General features: G+C 33.2%; 3 protein-coding genes across 5 annotated transcripts; 2 read left to right on the top strand and 1 right to left on the bottom strand.

Annotated features, from left to right (window-relative positions):
• The first annotated feature begins 889 nt into the window (after positions 1–889).
• pbk (PDZ binding kinase) lies at positions 890–7,256 on the top strand. Of its 2 annotated transcripts, none has more exons than XM_051139513.1 (8): positions 890–970; positions 1,174–1,247; positions 1,937–2,030; positions 2,109–2,248; positions 2,348–2,517; positions 2,609–2,738; positions 6,456–6,635; positions 6,733–7,256. In XM_051139513.1, the coding sequence occupies exons 2-8, from the start codon at positions 1,178–1,180 to the stop codon at positions 6,966–6,968; spliced, it is 1,020 nt and encodes a 339-aa protein (XP_050995470.1). In that variant the 5' UTR covers positions 890–970; positions 1,174–1,177; the 3' UTR covers positions 6,969–7,256. The 2 variants fall into 2 exon arrangements, with proteins under 2 accessions (XP_050995470.1, XP_050995472.1); XM_051139515.1 differs by having other exon boundaries at positions 890–974.
• A 589-nt stretch (positions 7,257–7,845) lies between these two features.
• esco2 (establishment of sister chromatid cohesion N-acetyltransferase 2) lies at positions 7,846–16,106 on the bottom strand. 2 transcript variants are annotated; one of them, XM_051139512.1, is made up of 11 exons: positions 15,820–15,928; positions 15,405–15,459; positions 13,509–14,406; positions 13,344–13,422; positions 12,223–12,259; positions 11,820–11,961; positions 11,602–11,733; positions 11,425–11,514; positions 11,192–11,335; positions 8,544–8,728; positions 7,846–8,450 (listed from the first exon to the last, which is right to left on the bottom strand). In XM_051139512.1, the coding sequence occupies exons 2-11, from the start codon at positions 15,446–15,448 to the stop codon at positions 8,318–8,320; spliced, it is 1,884 nt and encodes a 627-aa protein (XP_050995469.1). In that variant the 5' UTR covers positions 15,449–15,459; positions 15,820–15,928; the 3' UTR covers positions 7,846–8,317. The 2 variants fall into 2 exon arrangements, with proteins under 2 accessions (XP_050995469.1, XP_050995468.1); XM_051139511.1 differs by lacking the exon at positions 15,820–15,928 and adding an exon at positions 15,953–16,106 and having other exon boundaries at positions 7,850–8,450.
• Positions 16,107–16,857: 751 nt separating this feature from the next.
• ccdc25 (coiled-coil domain containing 25) lies at positions 16,858–20,104 on the top strand. The gene is given in 10 exon segments (XM_051137784.1): positions 16,858–17,030; positions 17,292–17,339; positions 17,429–17,468; positions 17,555–17,606; positions 17,691–17,766; positions 17,853–17,956; positions 18,189–18,368; positions 18,370–18,392; positions 19,433–19,478; positions 19,574–20,104. Coding segments are annotated over 10 exon segments (624 nt in total). The 5' UTR covers positions 16,858–17,005; the 3' UTR covers positions 19,604–20,104.
• The last annotated feature ends 1,000 nt before the right edge of the window (positions 20,105–21,104 follow it).

Here is a 21,104-nt window from a genome sequence, read left to right as displayed (position 1 = left end):
TGAAGCAACTCCCATGCTTACACGACGCCATCTAGTGAACAGTAAGTCTTGCTGTTTTATTTATTTATTTATTTTTATTTTTTATTTTCTTTTTTTGAGTAAAACGAACTAACAAATATTATATAATGACTAATAGAGCATAAATGTATGCACATCAAACAGCCTATGTGTCTAAAAATATATATCACAGTAGTTTACATTAAATGTGTGTTATTTTTTCCACTTTTGACACTCGAAGAAACGGGAAAACCCTTCTGCAATAAAAGGCGTCTCGTTGTTTAAAAGAGCATTTTATTTTAATAATATCTGTATACTACAATAGTTTTTATGATTGTTTTGAATTATTGTTTATTAGTCATTTTTCGTTTTAATTTTGGTTAATTGCTTAATTTATTTATTTTAACACAACTATTTCGGTTTAATTTATTGCTCTTTTAGATTTAGCTCAGTTTTTATTTATTTCCAGGTAGCAAGTTTAGTGCTTCATCTGAAACTTATTTCATTTTATTAGTTTTAATTTAATATTTATATTTTATTTTACCTTGATTTTAACAAATATTTCAACTGTTTTAGTTTTACCTAATAATAATAACCCTAATAATATCAAATAATATCCAGCGAAACATGACTATAAGTGTATTGTAATTATTCGTAATCATACAATATGTTATTATATTTTAACGTATCTATTTAGTATTTAAAAATGTTTTAGCAGTGTTTTAAAGCGCTTAACACATGCTGAGTAATGGAGAATGAGAAGGAATCACTGATGTGTTATACTGTATTATATTATATATCTATTATATATTATAATGGTCTCTATTATAGATCAGTGGAAGGAACTAAAGAAAAGAAACGAAAACGTACGCAGTCAGTTTTGTCCCTCTACGGATACTGTAGCTTTACGTACGTTTGACGTCAAACTAACCGGTGATTTTCAAATACGACCGCGTCTTTAAGCAGCTCTGCAGTACGTACGTTATCTAATTTATGATTTTTATATAATGTATATATTGTTTATATTACATAAGTCATAGTACGCATTATGAGTTGATATTTAGCGTAGTCGCTTGTGTATAACGCGATAAAACTTGTTTGTAACGTGTGTCGTTTTGTATTACGCACTGTGAAAATGTAAACAAAAATATGATGGTCTTTTATTGTTTACTTTAGAGAAATGGAGGCCAACAAAGAATCACCTAGTGCCTTTAAAACGCCTTGCAAGCCTGCAAAAGTGAAAAGTCCAGGTAAAGTGATCTTTAACGTCTGATACTATGATTACAATGTATCTAGCTACACGTTACATTGACTTTCTCATCATCACGATGTTTTAACATCCCATCTTGATCAAAATGTGGTCGTGTGTGTGTACTTGTTTTTGCTACATTGTGGGGACCAAATGTCCCCACAAGGATAGTAAAACCTGAAATTTTTGAAAAATGATTAAAAATAGTAAATGATGTTTATCTGAAAGTGTAACGATGCAAACATGTTTTCTGTGAGGGCTAGGTTTAGGGTTAGGGTTGGGTTAGGGGATAGACAATATGGTTTGGTCAGTATAAAATCTATAGAAGTCTATGGAAAGTCCCCACAATTCACAAAAACAAACGTGTGTGTGTGTGTACTTGTTTTTGCTACATTGTGGGGACCAAATGTCCCCACAAGGATAGTAAAACCTGAAATTTTTTTGAAATTTTAAAAAATGATTAAAAATAGTAAATGATGTTTATCTGAAAGTGTAACGATGCAAACATGTTTTCTGTGAGGGCTAGGTTTAGGGTTAGGGTTGGGTTAGGGGATAGACAATATCGTTTGGTCAGTATAAAATCTATAGAAGTCTATGGAAAGTCCCCACAATTTACAAAAACGTGTGTGTGTGTGTGTGTGTGTGTGTTAGATGTATTAAATAAATGTAACTTCAATGTACTGTTATCAGGCAGTGGGTGTGGAACCCCAGTCACCATTCCTGCCTCTCCTTTCATGAAGAAGCTTGGCTGTGGGACTGGAGTTAATGTCTATCTCATGAACAGGTATATATTTGATGCTTGTTTGTACTGTCTATAGTGTAATGAAAAGTTGAAATAACTTTTTGCCACTGTTTACATCAGGATGGGCAAGCAAACTCATTCACCATGGGCCATTAAGAAGATCAACAGCAAGTGTGCAAAAAGTCAGATGACCATTTATCAGAAGCGTCTGAGCGAAGAGGCAAAGATCTTAAAAGACCTGCACCACCCCAATATCGTTGGTAATGATTTCTTTAAAATATTACATTATAATATAATGGTAAATCTAAATATTATAAGAAAAAAGTCTTATAAAATGACTTTTTTTTCCTGTTTTTAAGGCTTCAGAGCTTTTACCACAGCAAAGGATGGCTCGAAGTGTTTAGCGATGGAGTACGGTGGAGAGCAGTCTCTGAATGATCTCATTGAGAGGAGAAGAGAGGAAGGTCTACAGGCATTTCCAGTGGCCACTATTGAAAAAGTGGCTCTTCATGTTGCACGTGGTTTACAGGTGTGGTTATAATATCAAATTTTTACAATTTTCCTACTTTAAATGTTGTTGTTGCTACATAATCTAAGGCTTCTGCTTCTATGTTTTTCAGTACCTGCACAATGAGAAAAAACTTTTGCATGGAGACATGAAGTCATGCAACGTTGTCATCAAGGGGGATTTCGAAAGCATCAAAATCTGTGATGTTGGTGTGTCACTGCCACTGGATGAAAACATGCAGGGTATGAAAAGACCCCCCCCCCCACCTCACTTTGATCATGTTTCTTCATTTTATTTTATTGTTTTATATATACACTACCAGTCAAATGTTTTTGAACAGTAAGATTTTTAATGTTTTTTAAAGAAGTCTCTTCTGCTCACCAGGCCTGCATTTATTTGATCCAAAATACAGCAAAACAGTACAATTTCGAATTATTATTATTATATAATATTATATACTATTTAAAATAACTGTTTTCTAATTTAATATATTTAAAATGTAATTTATTCCTGTGATCAAAGCAAAATTTCCAGCATCATTAAGTCTTCAGTGTCACATGATCCCTCAGAAATCAGTCTAATATGCTGATTTGCTGTTCAAAAAACATTTATTGTTATTATTATCAATATTTAAAACAGTTTAGTACATTTTTTCCAAGATTATTTGGTGAATAGAAAGATCCAAAGATTAGCATTTATCTGAAGTAAAAAGCTTTTGTAACATTGGATTTTTTTTTTTTTTTTTGAATCACAGGAATAAATTACATTTTAAAAGGGTCAATTTTTATTCCATATTTTATTTTATATAAAATATGGAATCTGAGGGTGCAAAAAAAAGAAAATATTGAGAAAATCACCTTTAAAGTTGTCCAAATTAAGTTCTTAGCAATGCATACTACTAATCAAAAATTAAGTTTTGATATATTTACGGTAGAAAATTCCAAAATATCTTCATGGAACATGATCTTTTCTTAATATCCTAATGATTTTTGGCATTAAAGAAAAAATTGGTAATTCTGACTAGGGATGCACGATATTATCGGACTGATATCGGAATCGGCCGATAATGACTTCAAATGTAAATATCGGCATCGGCCCGATATGAAAAATTATGCCGATATGTTTTGCCGATAAGATGAATATGTTAACTCACATGTGCTAAGGGTGTGCTAGGGATTAGATCACGTCAGCAGTGTGGCTCATTCTTGAAGCAAAGTTTTGACTGAATGAGGAGTAGATTCACTGTTTTGTATCGCTGCATTTAAACTGAGAATACACATACAGAATGATGCATAGCAATAGCACGTGCAGTGGCAGCAGCGGCTATAGGAGAAAGCGCGCCGTTGTTCCATTTGGGATAATTTACTGTTGCCTGTTTCATATCCAGTCACTAGATCGCTAAATGCACATTTTAAATGGTTTTATGGTGCTCTTTGTTGTATTTTGAAACCCAATGGCTGTGTTTGCACATGACATGATCTGCATTTAAAATAAAAAGTAATTACGGCGCGCGGTCAGTGAATTCTCTTTCTTCGGCGGCGCAACGGCAAAACACACTGTTGCTCATATGAAACATTTTTCGTGAATATGACACAAGTGAGGTACAAAGCATTCTTTATAAGTTAAATAATTGGTTAGCAGGCAAATGTTAGTAGCGACCATACTTTTGGATTCATGCAGTTCGAGCCAATACATTTAAAGCCATAAGCGGCTGTGTGTCCTGTTTTCCCGGTTGGTCACGAATTGCCACAAACTTAATAATATTTATAGTTTCTTTTCACAAATCATCACCGTCTCACCCTTTAATTTCGCAGGTTTGTTTTCTTGTCATTTACTTTTAATCCATGTTGTCGGATCATTTATGCGGGTAAACTACGTGTGGGAAATAAAAGATTTCGTGGCAATAAATTAAGAATTCGTTAATACGACTTTTTAATTCGTTCCCTTATTTTACAAATTAATAAATTAATAAAACGTAGGAACGAATTAACAAGTTGTAGGAAATAATTATGTTCGTGTCCCGCAGCCCTGTCAGAGCGCAGTGCACCGTATAAAATAATTAGAAATTATAATTAAACATGACTTAGTGACTACATTTCTATTACTTTCTTTCCATGTTGAATGCCTTTGTATTGCAGGGCTCTAGAATGATCAAAACTGTCAATTTTTTTTTTTTTTTAAATGTGCAAGTTAAAATTTGAAGTGGTCGCACTGCTCCATACAGCGCGGGTTACAGAGTTACAAAGCCGTGGCATATTCAGGATTTCACTGATCACGCAAAGAGTAGTTTTCGTTGTGAGCGCTTCGGGTGTAGAGCCTGGTTTGTATTTGTAGTGTCAGCACGAGCCAGGTGGTGACGGCAAAAAGGACGCGACTATTCTGGAAACGATGGCGGACGGAGGATTTGGTTTTCGAGTAGGGTAAAAGACCGCTTGTTAAACCAGAGAAGGTAAACATGTTGGTATTCTTGTGCAAAAAAAGTGTACTGTTTTGCCAGTTGGTCACGAATTGCCACATAACTTAATATTTTTATTTTCCCAAATCCTCACCGTCTCACCCTTTAATTTCTTAGGTTTATTTTCTTGTCACTCACTTTTAATCCATGTTTTCGTATCTCTTACTGTGATAAATTGCGGGTGGGAAATAAAATATTTCGTGGGAATAAATTAACAATTCATTAATACTACATATTAATTCGTTCCCTCATTTTACAAATTAATAAATTAATAAATCATAGGAACGAATTAAGAAATTGTAGCAATGAATTATGTCCTGTTCATGTCCCGCAAAGCACCCTCACAGTCACCCAGTTTAGTTCTACTTTTCTGTTTTCGTTTTGAAATGTTGTATTCAGATTGCGAATTCGAAAGTGAAAGCATCCGAAGTTCGGCTTATAACATAGCAAAAGTGAACTTAATTTACAAAATTCAGATCATAAATAATGCTAGTCTACTGATGAAAAAGAAGGGATTGAATGTAAACCACTCATTACTATTTATTTAATCCTAACGAATAAGTTATTGTTAAAAACTAACTTTCCAAATAAAATGATATATATCGGTATCGGTATCGGCCAAAATGAGATGAAAAAATATCGGCATATCGGATATCGGCAAAAATCCAATATCGTGCATCTCTAATTCTGACCCATACAATGTATTTTTGGCTGTTACTACACAATACCCATGCTACTTAAGACTGGTTTTGTGGTAAGTAGTAAGAATATTTCTAAATTTTACTGTTTTTGCTGTACTTTGGATTAAGTAAATGCAGGCTTGGTGAACAGAAGAGACTTAAATAAAAAAAATTAAAAAAAACAAACACAAAAATCTTTAGTGTATGTTAAAAGAGTACAACTTATCGAAATCTGTTTCCTGTCTCATCTAATCGCTCAATCTGTGTTTGACGCAAAGACATCAATATAATATATTGTAAACAATGTCACATAATGCCACGTTTACCTCAGTAAAAACATACTTGGTGACTATAAATTTGTTAGTTAGCTAGAAAAACTCTAGAGAGGAGCATTTTGCATAAATATATGCACCATATAACTTTTTTTTTAGAATTTTTTTTAACTGTTTTTCAGTGTTTGTTTAAATGAGAAGCCAACATTTAAATGTTTATAAAAACTTGTAATTTAAGCATTTGTATACAAATTAGTTTATTATAACCTTCAGTATCATAGTAATGTAGTACCAGTGGACTGTCATGTATATTTTATAGCATTAGTGTTTTTTTCCTTGAAAATTTGACATGTACCTTTATATTTATCTAAAATAATCAATACTGAATCAAATCGTAAGCTTGTGAATCAGAATCGAATTATGAAATTTGTGTCAAAACCAAGCCCTGTTTGTTAATGTTGATTATTCAGAGCTATTAGAAGTTTGTGTAACAAATTTGGTACCGTAGGCTTTATAGGGTTATAGTGTTATTTCAAATCTATCTTTTTTCAGTGAGTGATCCAAAGGCCCACTACATTGGGACGGAGCCGTGGAAGCCTAAGGAAGCTTTGGAGGATGGAGTTATCACAGACAAAGCTGATATCTTTGCGTATGGACTCACGCTGTGGGAAATGATGACGCTTTCTGTTCCTCACCTGGAGATGCTGGACACTGAGGGGGATGATGATGATGGTAAAGTTACTATAATGTTATCCTTAACTTATAGTGAATTGTTTTTTTGCGGTTTTCATGATTTTTAAGTGCCTTACGTCGGTTTTATTTTTCTTAGATAACTCCTTTGATGAGGATGATTTTGATGAGGATGCATATTACGAGAGACTGGGAACTCGGCCGGCTTTGGACGCCGTCACTCTTGGAGGAGCTTATCAGAGGATGGTGGAACTCTTCTGTCTTTGTACAGAGGAAAACCCTCATAAAAGACCCTCTGCAGCTCACATTGTTCAGGTGCTGGAATCAAACATCCAGCTTTGTGACAAAAGCAATGAGGTCATTGTAATTGATTAAATTTTCACTATTAAATTCCTGTCAATGTAAAATGTACTAGATTGTTTTCCTGTTGGATATGGTTACTGTTCTGTCAATAATTTTACTTTGTGAGCTGTTTTGTCACATTGTAAATATTTTTCTGTTGAGGATTTAGTCTTGTACATATGTTCTTATGTACTCTATTGACTTTCATATATATTCTAAATACTGTAGTTGTTGCAGTGCAATTTGAATTAAAATATTTGAGCCATGGTCTTTGTGTATGAAATGTTTTAAAGTGCTCCTATTATGCCTTTTCAAATATGATATTCTGCGAAGTTGTGAAGCCGACAGTGCACGATAAATAAAGTTATTGTTTATCAAAAAAAAAAGTCGGTTCACATTTGCCTGAACGAGTCGTCAGGAATTCGAATCTTTTTTTTGTTACTGCCACACGTCATGAAGTAACACATTTGCATAATGTCCACCCACGTTCTACATCACGAACAACTTGTCCGCTCACAAACAGTAACATTTCCAAGTGGTTTACGTCACATGGAAATTTAAACGTACATTATACAGAAGATGACCAATCACGGTAGCAAGGGCTCACGGAAAGGAGGGGTTTAAAGAGACTGATTCTTCGAACTGCTTCGCACGAGTCGTTTATGAATCATTTTGAAATGGGGTAAAAATTAAATTTATTTTTGGAAAAAACTGAAGTGTTTTTTGACCTTGCATACAGGTAAACCTGTTTTGGGAGTCTATTAAAACAATATTAGCAACATTTAAAATGGCATAATAGGGGCACTTTAAATTTTTTTTACTACTGACAAAATTTTACATCTTATAGTTTTTAATATGAGAACCTGAGAATATTTTTAACATGGAATCTTTTTAATCATAAATGAAACTAAAGTCAAATATCTTTGAGGTAATGTGTTTTTTTTCAATGCCATGAACCCCCTTTCCTGCAGCATCTATAAGATATATATTTGTGAATATGAATATGCAGTACATTTATTTAAAAATTATGTACAAAGTCAAAAGCAATGAACAGTTAAATTGAAAGCTTTTGTTCATTTTACACCAACTTTAACCAATTATGACAGTCTAATTGTCCAAACAGGAATCTTTAGGCCATGCTCATTTATAGTTAACAGAACTCACAATTGTGCCAATGTAAACTGTGCCTTAAATATGAATTAATGAACCTTGTCAAAGGCAATCCATCAAATGTACACAACAGAAGAACACTGATTTCTCCAGAGCAATCTCATATTGTAGACTGAACGTCATTTGAACATCTAACAATTTATCATCTATTAAAAACTTACAAAAGCATTAACAAATGCAGTCATACTAAAACTTACAGGAAATGTTTTCCTTTAACTGATAAAGTTGTACACTAGAAACGTTGGCGTCTCGCAGTACTTTGTAGCAAACAGCTTCCCTTCTGGTGTGGGGTCAGAGAAGGCGATTTCCTCTTTGGTCAGGTGGCTCCCGTACATAAAAGTAGTCCTGAACGAGTAAGAAACAATAGTTTTATATATGCAAACTCCCACTATGCTATACTATGTTTTATGTTATTAATGCACTGAAAATGTTTGGTACCTGGCAGTGTCCAGAAGGCGAGTGGCGATGCTCTTCCTCCTCATTAGACTGAAAACCCAAATGCGACTGACACCACAGATGGCTTTTTCCGGCACGGTAGAGCAGCACCAGGCTCTGTGGTGCTCCATGAAATCCTCCTTGTTCATGTCTTTGGGTTTCTCTTGCTGCTCCAGCACCCGAAAAGCCTAGATGACATTAAGTATGATCAGGTTTTAGCAAGATCAGTTCAGGGTTTCTACAGGTTTTATGCAGGTGAATTTAGGACTTTTAAGACCAAGTTTTTTTTTTTTTTTTTTTTTTTTTTACGTTTTTAGATGTTTGCATACAATTTTTTAAGTTAGTTGTTGATTATTATATTTAAGAACAAATAGTAAGTAAATTTAAGTTTGGGTTAAGTTGTTAATTGTAACCTTATAATGTAAAAGGGCTCCCTATAATTAAAGCATAAGCTGAGGTAGATTTTTTTTTATTCAAGATTTTATCACTTATATTTTAATTAAAATTTTAATTATAACAATGTATAACAATGTAGTGGTCAGTAAACCACTGTTTATTTTATATATTAAAAAAAAAACATTTACAGTAGGAATTTTACAAAATATCTTCATGGAACATGATCTTTATTTCATTTCCTAATCATTTTTAAATCATAAAAGAAAAAAAAAAAAAAAAAAAAAAAAAGAGATACTTTTGACCTATACAATGTATTTTTGGCTATTGTTACAAATATACCCCAGTGACTTAGGACTGGTTTTGTGGTCATGGGTCACACATACACATAGTTCTGTATGTATGTATGTATGTATGTATGTATGTATGTATGTAAAAATATAAAAAGTTAAGTTTTTCCCTGTAGCTGTACCAAGCTACGTACCAAACCGTCTTATTTTTGTACTGTTACACCCCTGATCTCCATTTATTTTTTTTTTGGTAACACTTTACAATAAGGCTCATTAGTTAAAATAGTTACCTATATTAGTTAACATGAACTGAGAATGAACAATACTTCTACAGCATTTATTAATCTTGATGTTAACTTCAGCATTTACTAATGCATTATTAAAATCACAAGTTGTGTTTGTTAACATTAGCTGATGCATTGTTCGTTTCACTGTTCGCTTATGTTAGTTAATACATTAATGTTAACAAATGACACCTTATTGTAGCGTTACCTTTTTTTTTTAATTTTACACAAACACACAAAAAAAATTGCTTAAGACTTGAATAGCTCTGCTCCCAACCACAAAAATATGGAAACTTCTACTTCTACTGTACCTTCACATCACACTGCAAAAAAAAAGTGATGTTCTTCATTAGTATTTTGTGTTCTCTAGTTCAAATTTCTAAAGTTTCTTAAATCAAGGTTCATTTACTTGCAATGCATAATGACTAATTGTCTTGTTTTCTGAGAAACTGTTTAAAATATAGAGGGTTTACGATTAAAACAAAGAACAAATATCTGCCAACCGGCTCAAAAAAAAAAAAAAAAAAAAAACACTTCAAATTTGAATTCAAGAAATGAAAAGCCATTTGACAAATATATTTGTTCTTGTTTTAACCATAAACTCAAACATCATATAAACAAGACATCCATATATTCAAATTACATCTCAAGTAAATGTACCTTGATTTAAGGATGTTTAGATATTTGAATTGGAACGCAAAACGAAAAAATACTTTTTTTTGCAGTGCATACAACATGTAATGCCATGACATTATGTATTTAAAACTTTCTGCTTAGTTTGAGACCTTTTTAGGCCTTCATTTGTGGAGGGGAAAATTAATTTTTTTTTTAAAGGGACAGTTCTGTCATTAATTGTGCATTATCATCACGGTATTCTTGTGAAGGTGCGTCGAAAATCGAGAAATCAAGAAACTTCAAGAAATTATTAAAGTTGTTATTTTTTGTTTATTGTTTTCTTTGCACACAAAAAAAATGTTCTGGAAGCTTCATAACATTAAGGTTGAACCACTGATGTCATATGGACTATTTGTGATGCGATCTGGGAAAACCAGGCGGATGTCACGCTGGGGCATTTTCAGGAAATTCGAAAAATAGGTCGAATGTCTTTTTTTTTTTTTTTGGTCAAAATTAGGTTCTCATTAAATTATTATTCTATAACATCTTGTCTATCATCTCTGAAAATATCATAAAATGGGTGATCAAATGTTCGGAGACTATGCACATGATAACAACGGACAACAGATGTTAGTCTGTTTGTGTAATGATGCAGTATAGTGCTCCTAACTTGACAGACAGCTCTCATTAAACCCGTAAAATGAAAGCCGTCTCACTTTAAAAGGAAAATTTCACCATGTGTTGGGTTTTCCTAGATCGCATCACATTTTAACAACGTCCTTACTACCTTTCTGGGCCTTGAACGTGTCAGTTGCGTTGCCGTCTATGCAGGGTCAGAAAGCTCTCAGATTTCATCACAATTATCTTTATTTGTATTCTGAAGATAAACGAAGGTCTTACAGGTTTGGAACGACATGAGGGTGGGTAATTACTGACAGAATTAATGACATTTTTGGGTGAACTATCACTTTAAGATCACAGAAGCCCTGTTAACTGTACTTTATAGCTCAGAATGGCAATATATTGAACTAAAGTCAAATGTTTGAATGTTTTTTTGTTAAACACTCACCTGTCTAACATTTTCGGCCACCAGACATCCCACCACCATCCTGTCGCTGTTAATGAACAGGTAGGTTTTAGCAGAGCTCGGACTACTAAGAGTGATCTGCTGAAAGCCCAGTTCAGTGTCTGCGATCCGTCTCACATCCTCTGCCTGAAACCAAGCAGCATATGTTAGAAAAGGCTGGAGATTAAGCTGGACAGAGTAAATGTTTAAACTATAATCAATCACTGGCAGGATACCTTTTTTGTGGCATACTTTGGATCATCAGGAAGAACGAGGATGATCTTTCCATCCCAGAACTCGGCCACAACCCTCTCTTTTTTCCAGCCCTAAAAACAAACAAATTAATGTGAAATTGCAACATTTTTCCAGCAGAACGGCACAGCTTCACTGATGAACACCTTGTGACAGCTCACCACAAACTTAATAGTGTCCAAGAAGCGTTGATGGAACTGTGTGTGCTGGAAGTTGTCCTCAGGACTGTCTGTACTGTACAGCATCCCACAGGACCCACATGTGGTGGCACCGAACTGCTTCTGACCAGCATCCTAAAAAGTAGACACTTCAACCATTAACAAAATGTGGAAAAGAACCAACAATTTATTTAGTTTTTTTTTTTTTTTTAATCACTCACAATGATGAGCTGGTTATCCGTTTGCTTCTTCATCTCTCTTCTCAAGGCAGACCTCTCTTTGGCCTTAAGAGCAGGAGCACCAGTCAGCGCAGAAGGAGTGCTGGTGTTCAGTGGTGGTGACAAAACCCCCCTTTTCTGAGATCTAAAACAAAGATGAGTACTGATAAAGATCAAACTAGACAAGTGAAGTTTACCAGCTTCACATGGTCATGACATTAAAGTTAAAAGGCTGAATATAACCTGGGTGGAATACACAGGGTCATTAAGTCATTCTAGCCTTATGCAGCTATGCTTTTAAAACAGCATTACCTTTTTTTTTTTTTTTTTTAAACTGTAACCATGACTTCTTTCAGTATTTTTCCACAGTTAGAAAATTAGAAAAACATGTATCTGATTGTCTTACCTCTTACTGCCAAAGATGGGATAGACAGACGACTCTTCTGAAAAGAGAGCAAAAAAATCTTGGTTTTTTTAAAAAGTGGTTTTCTATTTTAATATACTTTCAAATATAATTTATTTCTGGGATGCAAAGCTGAATTTTCATCAGCCATTACTCCAGTCTTCAGGTGTCACATGAACTTTTAGAAATCATTCTAATATGCTAATTTATTATCATCGTTGGAAACATTTGCGCTGCTTAATATTTTTTGGAACCTGCAATACTTTTTTTCAGGATTCTTCGATTAATAAAAAGAACAGCATTTATTTAAAATAGAAATCTTTAACAATGCAAGTCTTTACTATCACTTTTTAGAAATTTAACACATCCTTGCTGAATAAAAGTATTAATTTCTTTTAAACAAGGAAAGAAGAAGAAGAAAAAAAAAAAAAAAAGACTGACCCCAGAGTTTGAACAGTAGTGTATACTGTTACAAAAGATTTCTATTTAAAAAAAAAAAAAAAAAAAAAAAAAAAAAAGCGCTGTTGTTTTTAACATTTTATTCAAAGAATCCTGGAAAAAAGTATCAGTTTCCAAAAAATAAAAATTTTAGCTAAAAAATAAAAAAGTTTAGCTTTTCATCACAAGAATAAATTCTATTTCAAAGTAAATTAAAACAGAAAACCACTATTTTAAATTGCAATAATATTTCACATTACTGTTTTTTCTGTATTTTTAAAATCAAATAAACAGTCTTGATGAGCGGAAAAGCCTTTTTTAGAACATTAAAATTCTTACTGATCCCAAACTTTAGAATGGCAATATATGTTTGTGTTTGTATATATGATTACATGAATTCAACATATTACAACACAATACCATAATAAAGCCACAACATGAGATTGAGCAAACAATAATCAAATAATAAATAACATCCTTGATACCAGATAATTTATATATAATTATCCACAAAATAATTTTGCTTCAAAACTGAATTTATATAAATCACATTTAACAACCTATTTAATAACTGATCGAATTTTAAAGTTATTCTGATTCATAAAATAAATCTAATATATAATACATGTTTGTTTGTTTTTTTTTTAAACAGCGGATTTATAAGAAATTTGTTGATGTGTATGTACCTTCATCAAGAGAGCTGTTGTGATCTGGTGGTGGTATGTCACTCAAATCAAACACTGAATCTGTTTTTGTGGGCGAGTCCTGGGAAACATTTTCAATTTGAGAAAAATATGATAAGAGCCTTATATTTCAAGTTATTAGCAGATGCTTCAAGAGTTCAGTCTTACCTGGCTACCAGCTTCAGTGGATCTGCTGGGACTAACAGATCTCCTCAAAACCACCTTTAACTCTTTGGTAATACCATGCAGATCTGCCAGGATGTGAGGGGACATACGTTGGGGGCTCGACATCACTTGCGTTGACTCGCTGCTCTCAGCATCTTTATCAATGGTAACTTTAGTAGTGTTGTCTGTTTTTGGGTGTTTTTTTACGAAGACGGCATGGCGGACTGGGGAACGTTCTCCTGGTGCTGTCTGCACTTCCTTCTCCTTTGCGGGTTTCTGAGAGTTGGGCTTCTCAAAGGTTGAGGGCTGTTTAGGCTTTATATTCTGTGCAGACTTTTTGAACATCGACGTTGGCTTTTTTCCAGTGCTGAAGAAAGCTGCTCCCACAACCAGCTTGGGTTTACCTTTGGATTTCATACTGCTAAATGTAATTGGGGGCATTGTGGTTTTTAACGACTGATCTGTTTGTGCGTCAGAGGGACTTTTCCCTTTGGGCTTAGCAGTGAAGTAGCCTTTTAGGTTAGACTGTGGATTTGCAGCAGGGCCTTTCTTTTGAACCTTCTTCACTGGTTTTTTAACAGGATTCCCACTAGTCAAAGGAAGACGTAATGGTTCTTTGCTAGGGACTGATGGTGGTGACTTGGTTTCCTTTAAGAGCTTTCTTTCCAGAGGTGTGAGATAAAGAGGTTTCTGCTTGCTGTAGAAGGACCCTGCTCCCAAAACTGTTTTGCGAGGCGAGATCCGCTTCGGAGGAGATTCTAGGGAAGTCGTCCTCTGCTTCTTCTTAGGTGTACTGAGAATCTTTTGGGGTGATGCTAGCGAGATGGGAATGTTCTCTTTTTGTCGAGTGGCCCTTCTTGGAGAGTTTCTCGGGCTTGTTATTTGTTTCTTAGATGGGTTGCTGTGGTGGATTTAAATGAATCGGAAAGAAATGGTTAAACTGTCATAATAGCAAAGTACACGGAGTCAAAAGTTTTTGAACAGTAAGATTTGTTTTTAAAGAAGTCTGTTCTGCTCACCAAGCCTGCATTTATTTGATCCAAAATATGGCAGAAACAGTACAATTCTGAAATACTTTTACTATTTAAAATAACTGCTTTCTATTTGAATATATTTTAAAATGTCATTTATTCATGTGATTTCAAAGCTGAATTTTTAGCATCATTACTCCAGTCACATGATCTTTCAGAAATCATTCTAATATTCTGATTTGCTGCTCAAAACATTTATTATGTTGAAAACAGCCGAGTAGAATTTTGTTTCAGGTTTCTTTGATGAATAGGAAGTTCAGAAGAACAACATTTATCCAAAATAGAAATCTTTTGTAATACTATACATTTGTTCATCACCACTTTTGATCAATTTAAAGTATCCTTGCTAAAATTAAAGTATTAACTTATATAACTTCTTTCCCCCCCAAAAAATAAAAATTACACTGACTACAAGCTTTTAAATAATATAGTGTATAATGTTACAAAAGCTTTTTATTTCAGATGTATGCTGCTGATCTTTGGATCTTTCTATTCATCTAAGAATCCTGGAATAAAAAAAAAAAAAAAAAAAGTACTCAACAGTTTTAAATATTGATAAAAAAAAAGTTTCTTGAACAGCAAATCAGCATATCAGAATGATTTCTGAAGGATCATGTGATGCTGAAGACTGGAGTAATGATGCTAAAAAATTAGCTTTGATCACAGGAATAAATTACATTTTAAAATATATTCAATTAGAAAGCTGCTATTTTAAACAGTAAAAAATATTTCACAATATTGCTGCTTTTGCTATATTTTGGATCACATAAATGAGCTTGATAAGCAGAAGAGACTTCTTCAAAACAATAAAAATTGACTGGTAATGTACATTTCAAGATCCAATATCTAACAAAATTACATCAAATACCTGTCAGCATCAGGAGAGCCATGTTTTCTTTTTCGGGACAACATCTTCAAATCACCTGAAATGAGAAAACAGGAAATCAGATCATGACGTGAAATTAAACGCTTTTATAACAAGCCACAGCTTGCATTTCTGGAACATATTGATATTTCTGCAATATGATTTTACTTCCATATTAACATATGAGAACTGAAGAAAAAGTAGTAACATATCAAATTTTGTTAACAACATTCAACAAAATTCGTCATTTACGTCAGTAGACAGTGAGAGAGATTCAAAAGAACCAAACAATAACGTTATGTGTGTTTTCGTCTCAAGTAACTTATATTGCTAAGATAACGGTATATGTAGCATTGCTCATATCACAAAGAATATAGTAACGTTACATTTATTTTCAATAAATATCATTCATTTTTACCTCAGCTGTTTTCTAGGCGCCAACAAGTTGACAACAAACAACATCCCGTTAAAAATACATACAGAATCACGCAGTCATCACAAGCATCGCTTAGATACTGACACTGTAACAACATATGTAATAGTTCACTTACCAGATCAAATAAGTCCAATTATGCTTTTGATTTTGTATTAAAACAGCTGAGCACAATAATCGCGGCAAATCTGTCCCTTCACCCGCGGTCTGTTTTGAACAACGCGCCAAAGTCAATTGTGGCGCACACGGAAACGGAAACAACGACTGTGTATGACAACGTCCGGTCACGAATCATCTCTGCGAATCGGTTCTTTTAAACAGTTTGTTTCAAAGAAACGATTCAAACTGAGCGCTCCACTTCAGATTGTCGCAGCCATTCAGTTCATCCCAAAATGTAATTTAGAACCTACTTAATTAGGAATTTGCACTTTTTTATTTATTAGAATACAGTACCGTCCACTATTCGAACTGAATAGTTCAGAAGTGTGAAAGACTCTTTTTTTTATTATTCCAAGAAAACGCAAATACAATAAGGCGATATAAGATCGTAAGAAGATCCTAAGGAGCACTACTTAAATTGAAAATAAACAAAGAAAAAAGCAAAAATAAATTAATAAAAAAAGAGGAAAGAAAAGAAAGAAAGAAAAAGAATTACACTTATAATAAATTTCTTTAATAAACTAAACAGTCTGCTTCCAGTTTTGCGTTTTAACGTTCTTAAAGATTTACATTAAAAATTCCTTTTGAAAAAAAGAAACAATTACATTCATAAAAATAAAAATTCCCCAAAATGAAAACAATATTCAGTAAAAATTAAATATGTACATCTTCCATTATTAAATAAAAAATTATATCATTTTTTAGAAAATTGAGGAGACAAATTAATTGAAACCTTAAGACGCTCGAATGTATCAAACCAAGACGTCGTTTCCACATCAACAGAACTGTGAATGAATCGTTGACTCGTTTAACCGAGATCCGATTCAAATGAACGATTCACTCTTCAATCGCGAATCACTTCATTGCAGCGCTGCGTGTTCCTGTTGTGGTCGGAATGGATGGTCCATATGACATGCGTCTCTGATACAGACTTATTTACCTTCAATGTACTCGTTGTTTTGTTGAATACATATAGTTAGACCTTTCAAAGGTTGCGTCTTTGCCTAAAAAGATGGTGTTTTACTTTACAAGCGCCGGTGAGTAGTAAATTGTGCGCTTTCTATGCCCAAGCAAAACAGTGTTTATGTTGTCAACACAGACAGTTTAAATACGAAACAATTATAATGCTTATAAATACACAATATGGAACAAAAAGAAAGATGCAAAATATTGCAATATACGGTCACGTGATATTGTAAGATTACATTGTTAGAGTTTCGTTGTGTCTTCAGATCTGTAGCAAGAATAAAAAGTGAACAGTGCTTTTAAAAGTTGCAATACATGCTTCCCTTTTACAGTTGTCTCACCGCCCTATACTATTTACATGGGCAAAGATAAATATGAAAGTAAGTACTGAATTCCTTATAAATATTATTTTTAGCACCCTCATCCAGTGCTTGTCAGACCATTATTAACGGTTTTAGTTTTTCAACAGATGAAGATCTTATAAAATATGGATGGCCTGAAGATATTTGGTGAGAACAACCACAAATGAATTATTATTTTCTAGTTTTACTGTAAAAAATTAGTTCAAGTGCACTGAATGTTTCTTGTGTTTCAGGTTCCATGTGGACAAGCTCTCATCTGCCCATGTATATCTAAGAATGCCAAAGGTATTTTGAGAATTGAATCGTATTTTAACCTACAGTTTTTTTTATTATAATATTTATGACGTTTATTATGTTCACTAATTGAAGGGTACAACAATAGATGACATACCAAAGGAAGTCCTGGTGGACTGTGCCCAGCTAGTCAAAAACAACAGCATTCAAGGTACTGCCTCTTTATGAGAAACATCAAAAGTTGTTTATTAATAATGTTATTTAAAGGAATTTTCACAACTGTATTTTTATTTACAGGTTGCAAAATGAACAACATTAATGTTGTCTATACACCATGGGGCAATCTGAAAAAAACAGCAGACATGGATGTCGGGCAGATAGGCTTCCATCGACAGAAGGAGGTATGCCAGTTTTGATCCAAATATTTTTATTAGGATGGATGAGGTTGTTTTTATGCAACTGAAACTATAAAAGCAAACTGATCTGTGTCAGATATGACAAACAATACCATTTATTGCCTGTCTGAACAAAGTCTGTGATACTAAAGTGTTCAGGTTTTACTATTGCACTTTAAAATCTTCAAAATGACTGCAAGTTCTGTATAAATACCAAATTTATATACAATGTGAACAGGTGAAAATTGTGGCAGTAGAAAAGAAAATCAATGAAATCGTCAACAGACTAGAGAAAACAAAAGATGAGCGCTATCCTGATCTTGCCGCTGAGAAGGAAGCACGGGACAGAGAGGAAAGAAACGAGAAGAAGGCTCAATTACAAGAGCAGAAGAAAAAGGAGAAGGAAGAAGTGAAGAAGAAAAAAAGAGATGGAAGAATTAAGGTGCTGCATATTGTTAAATATATTATGACATCAACACAGACAATTATATATAAATATAAATTAGTATAAATATATAAAAAGTATACACTACCAGTCAAAAGTTTTTGAACAGTAAGATTTTTAATGTTTTTTAAAGAAAAAACAGTTAAAAAGAGTCTCTTCTGCTCACCAAGTCTGATTTTATTTGATCCAAAGTACAGCAAAAAAAATTGAAATATTTTTACTATTTATAATAACTGTTTTCTATTTAAATACATTTTAAAATGTAATTTATTCCTATGATTTTAAAGCTGAATTTATTTAGCATTATTACTCCGGTCACATGGTCCTTCAGAAATCATTCTAATATTCTGAAAACATTTTTTATTATTATGCTGAAAACAGCAGAGTAGACATTTTTTTAGGTTTCTTTTATAAATAAAAAGTTCAGAAGAACAGCATTTATCTGAAATAAAAATCTTCTGTAACTATAAATGTCTTTATCATCACTTCTGATCGATTTAAAGCATCATTGCTAAATAAAAGTATTACTTTCTTTCCCAAAAAAAATAAAAAATTATACTGACTCCAAGCTTTTGAGTGGTATGGTGTATAATGTTACAAAAGCTTTTTATTTTTAGATAAATGCTGATCTTTGGATCTTTCTATTCATCAGAGAATCCTGAAAAAATGTACTCAACTGTTAATAATAATAATGAATGTTTCTTGAACAGCAAATCTGCCTATTAGAATGATTTCTGAAGAATCATGTGACACTGCAGACTGGAGTAATGATGCTGAAAATGTAGCTTTGATCACAGGAATAAATTACATTTTAAAATATATTCAAATAGAAAAAGTTATTTTAAATATTTTAAAAATATTTCACAATATTACTGCTTTTGCTGTGTTTTGGACCAAATAAATGCAGAAGATAATTCTTTAAAAAACATTAAAAATCTGGTAGTGTACATAAATGATCTACCCTGATGATAATAAAAATAACCTTTATACATCAGAATCAGTCCTTGTACTTACTTGTAACCTCTACTTTCCTGTAGGAATTATACCTCACTCATGAAGAGTGACAAAATGACCACAAATGAGGTAAAACATCCTTAAAGCTTAATATTCTCTTGAGCATTCACACATACATGACACATACATTCTGTTATGACTTTATATTATTATTTTCTCTGCAGGATGGCTATGATTCAGATGACTTCATGTAAAGTAAAGGAATGAACCTGCGATTAAGAAGAACCAACATCTTCCCCCACAATATCTTGCTTGTCAAAGGAAAGGATGTCATACTGCATTAGAGACATCAGAAATGAGGCATCAATAAGAAACAGTACTTGTGCTGATAAAGCACAATACCAGGACCGTTGTACAACAGCTGGCTTTGTCATTCCTTTGGAAATACAAACGCAATATGTAAAATATGTAAAAATAAAATGACAAGATAGATTAGATTGCTCAATTAATCCAGAAGAATTTGAAGATCTTTGCTGATTCTGTATTTTAAACAGTTTTGTTTTTGATGCTTTTGGATGAATTAAAAATACCCACTGTGGAGGTATGTTAATGGATGTGTACACTAAGACCTGCAGGGTATTTGTGCTTGTAAATGATATACCTTTTTGGAGTGATACCATTCAATGACAAATTCCTAAACTTTTTTTCCTTTTTTGTTGTCCTGACCGAAATAAATCTTTGACTTTCTCAGTTCACTTCTGTTGTTATACATATTTCAAAGCATATAAATACTCCTCTAAGCAAAGCTCAAAAATATTAACTTTTTTATTGAATATTAAATTTACATTTCCATGAGAATGTGGAAACATTAAAATGTGGTAAATAATTTGAACTACATAATATTGTGACTATTGCTTTGTTTAAGGGTTCAGTAGTAAAATATTATTACAAGTCAAATTGGCCATCACTTCCATTCAGTCTGAAGAGAAATACGTAGCTTTTGTTTGTCAGTTGTCAGTTTAAATGCGACTTCAAACAATCCCAAATGCGGGTGTAGACAATCCCAGCCGAAGAAGAAGGGTCTTATCTAGCAGACGATCGGTTATTTTCATAAAAATAATACAATTTGTATTTTTTTTTAATGTCAAACGCTCGTCTTGTCCCGCTCTGCCTGAACTTTTTTTTTTTTTTGGTTCATGACAGTTAGGGTATGTCGAAAAACTCCCATCTCATGTTCTCCCTCAACTTCAAAATCGTCCTGTATCGCTGTTTTACTTTTTTTGTTAAGAGTGTTTGATCTTCCTTGCATGTTTGCAAAGACTGGGTCGGCACTTCTGCAGCCATATAAGATGATTTTAAAATGATTTTTGAAGTTGAGGGAGAAAATACGATTGGAGTTTTTCGACATACCCTAACTGTCTTGAACCAGAATACACAGAGTTCAGGCAGAGCAAGACAAGACGTGCGTTTGAGATAAAAAGTATATAAATTGTATTTTTTTTTTTAAATAAAAATAAATCGTTTAGCTAGATAAGACCCTTCTTCCTCAACTGGGATCGTTTACAACCGCATTTGGGATCGTTTGAAGCCGCATTTAAACTGCATTTTGGAAGTTCAAAATCGGGGCACCATAGCAGTCCATTATATGAAATGTTTTCTTCAAAAAACACAATTTCTTTACAGCGGAAGAAAGACATGAACATCTTGGATGTACTTGGGGTGAGTACATTATCTGTAAATTTTAGTTCTGGAAGT

Source organism: Labeo rohita, chromosome 20, assembly GCF_022985175.1.
Source record: "Labeo rohita strain BAU-BD-2019 chromosome 20, IGBB_LRoh.1.0, whole genome shotgun sequence".
In the NCBI taxonomy this organism is placed as follows: domain Eukaryota; kingdom Metazoa; phylum Chordata; class Actinopteri; order Cypriniformes; family Cyprinidae; genus Labeo; species Labeo rohita.
The sequence above is the reverse complement of the archived record's forward strand: the minus strand, read 5'-3'. Positions and strand labels throughout refer to the sequence as shown.